The following is a 1,023-nucleotide window of genomic DNA, read 5'->3' on the forward strand; positions in this document are numbered from 1 at the left end:
AAAGCTTTTCAGGCGGTCGCGCACCGGACGAGAAGCGCAGCGTTGCGTCGCGTCACATCGCGTCACATCTTTAAAATTCAAATACATTATTATCCATGAGTGTAGGCACACCGTCGGCGCCGTTCGGCGTCTGTCCGCGGCGCCCAGCTATATTATATAAAAAAAGAAAAATTGTAATATAAATAGCAATTAGAAATTCGATTAATTGTGCAGCCCTAGGGTGAGTAAATCATTGGGCTATTTTCATTTTTGGGTGAACTATGCCTTTAATATGCTGTCTATGCTCTGTATCAGCTTTGTCTAAATGTATATGTGTGTGTTCATATAGAGTGAGCTGCATAAGAACTGCTCTCATGTGATGGAGGCGTCTACAGAGAGCAGCAGCAGTCAGCAGCCTGTACTCCACCCAGAACTAGACTGCAGCTGGAAACCTTTCGGTAAGATTTAGATCTTATACTATATTATATTTATAGCAGTATGTGTTTCTGTCACTTTCAGCCAGTGCATTAAATATTTGGCATCTCTGTTTTTCTGTCCCTATAGACAGAAATAACTATAAGCAGCTGCTTGGAGCAATGGATTACTCTTTCCTGTGTGCTTACGCCATAGGCATGTATCTCAGGTAAGAACAGATACAAAACACTTAAATATTGATGGATTTGCACTAAAATGGCTTAAAAAGTGGAGGGATTTTCAGAAATCTAGAAATGAAAATTCTGTCATTTACTCGCCAATTAATGTCATTCCAAACCCATAAAACACAAATGAAAATATTTTAATGAACCCTGAGAGATGTCTGTTCCACCAAAGCATTCAGTATGTTTACATGGACAAAAATATTCAGATTTTAACATGATTAAGACAATACTCTGATTAAGAATCTACCATGTAAACAGATTTTTGATTACCTTAATCCGGCTAAAGTCATACTTGAAGTATACAGAAATCGAATTAAGACATGTGGAGTATTCCTAGTTTAGTTGCATTACTGAAGTGCAGTATAGACATGCACACCCCTTAATT

At 38.2% G+C, this 1,023-nt stretch overlaps 1 protein-coding gene across 1 annotated transcript in view; it reads left to right on the top strand.

The window, feature by feature from the left end:
- slc37a1 (solute carrier family 37 member 1) overlaps positions 1-1,023 on the top strand; it is a 16,741-nt gene that overhangs the window by 3,946 nt on the left and 11,772 nt on the right. The window contains exons 4-5 of the mRNA XM_016563903.1: positions 329-437; positions 544-622. Of these exons, the coding sequence (XP_016419389.1) occupies positions 329-437; positions 544-622 (188 nt within the window). The remainder of the gene's footprint in view (positions 1-328; positions 438-543; positions 623-1,023) is intronic.

The sequence above is a fragment of the Sinocyclocheilus rhinocerous genome, unplaced genomic scaffold (assembly GCF_001515625.1).
Source record: "Sinocyclocheilus rhinocerous isolate Xijiao unplaced genomic scaffold, SAMN03320098_v1.1 scaffold2695, whole genome shotgun sequence".
Taxonomy (NCBI): domain Eukaryota; kingdom Metazoa; phylum Chordata; class Actinopteri; order Cypriniformes; family Cyprinidae; genus Sinocyclocheilus; species Sinocyclocheilus rhinocerous.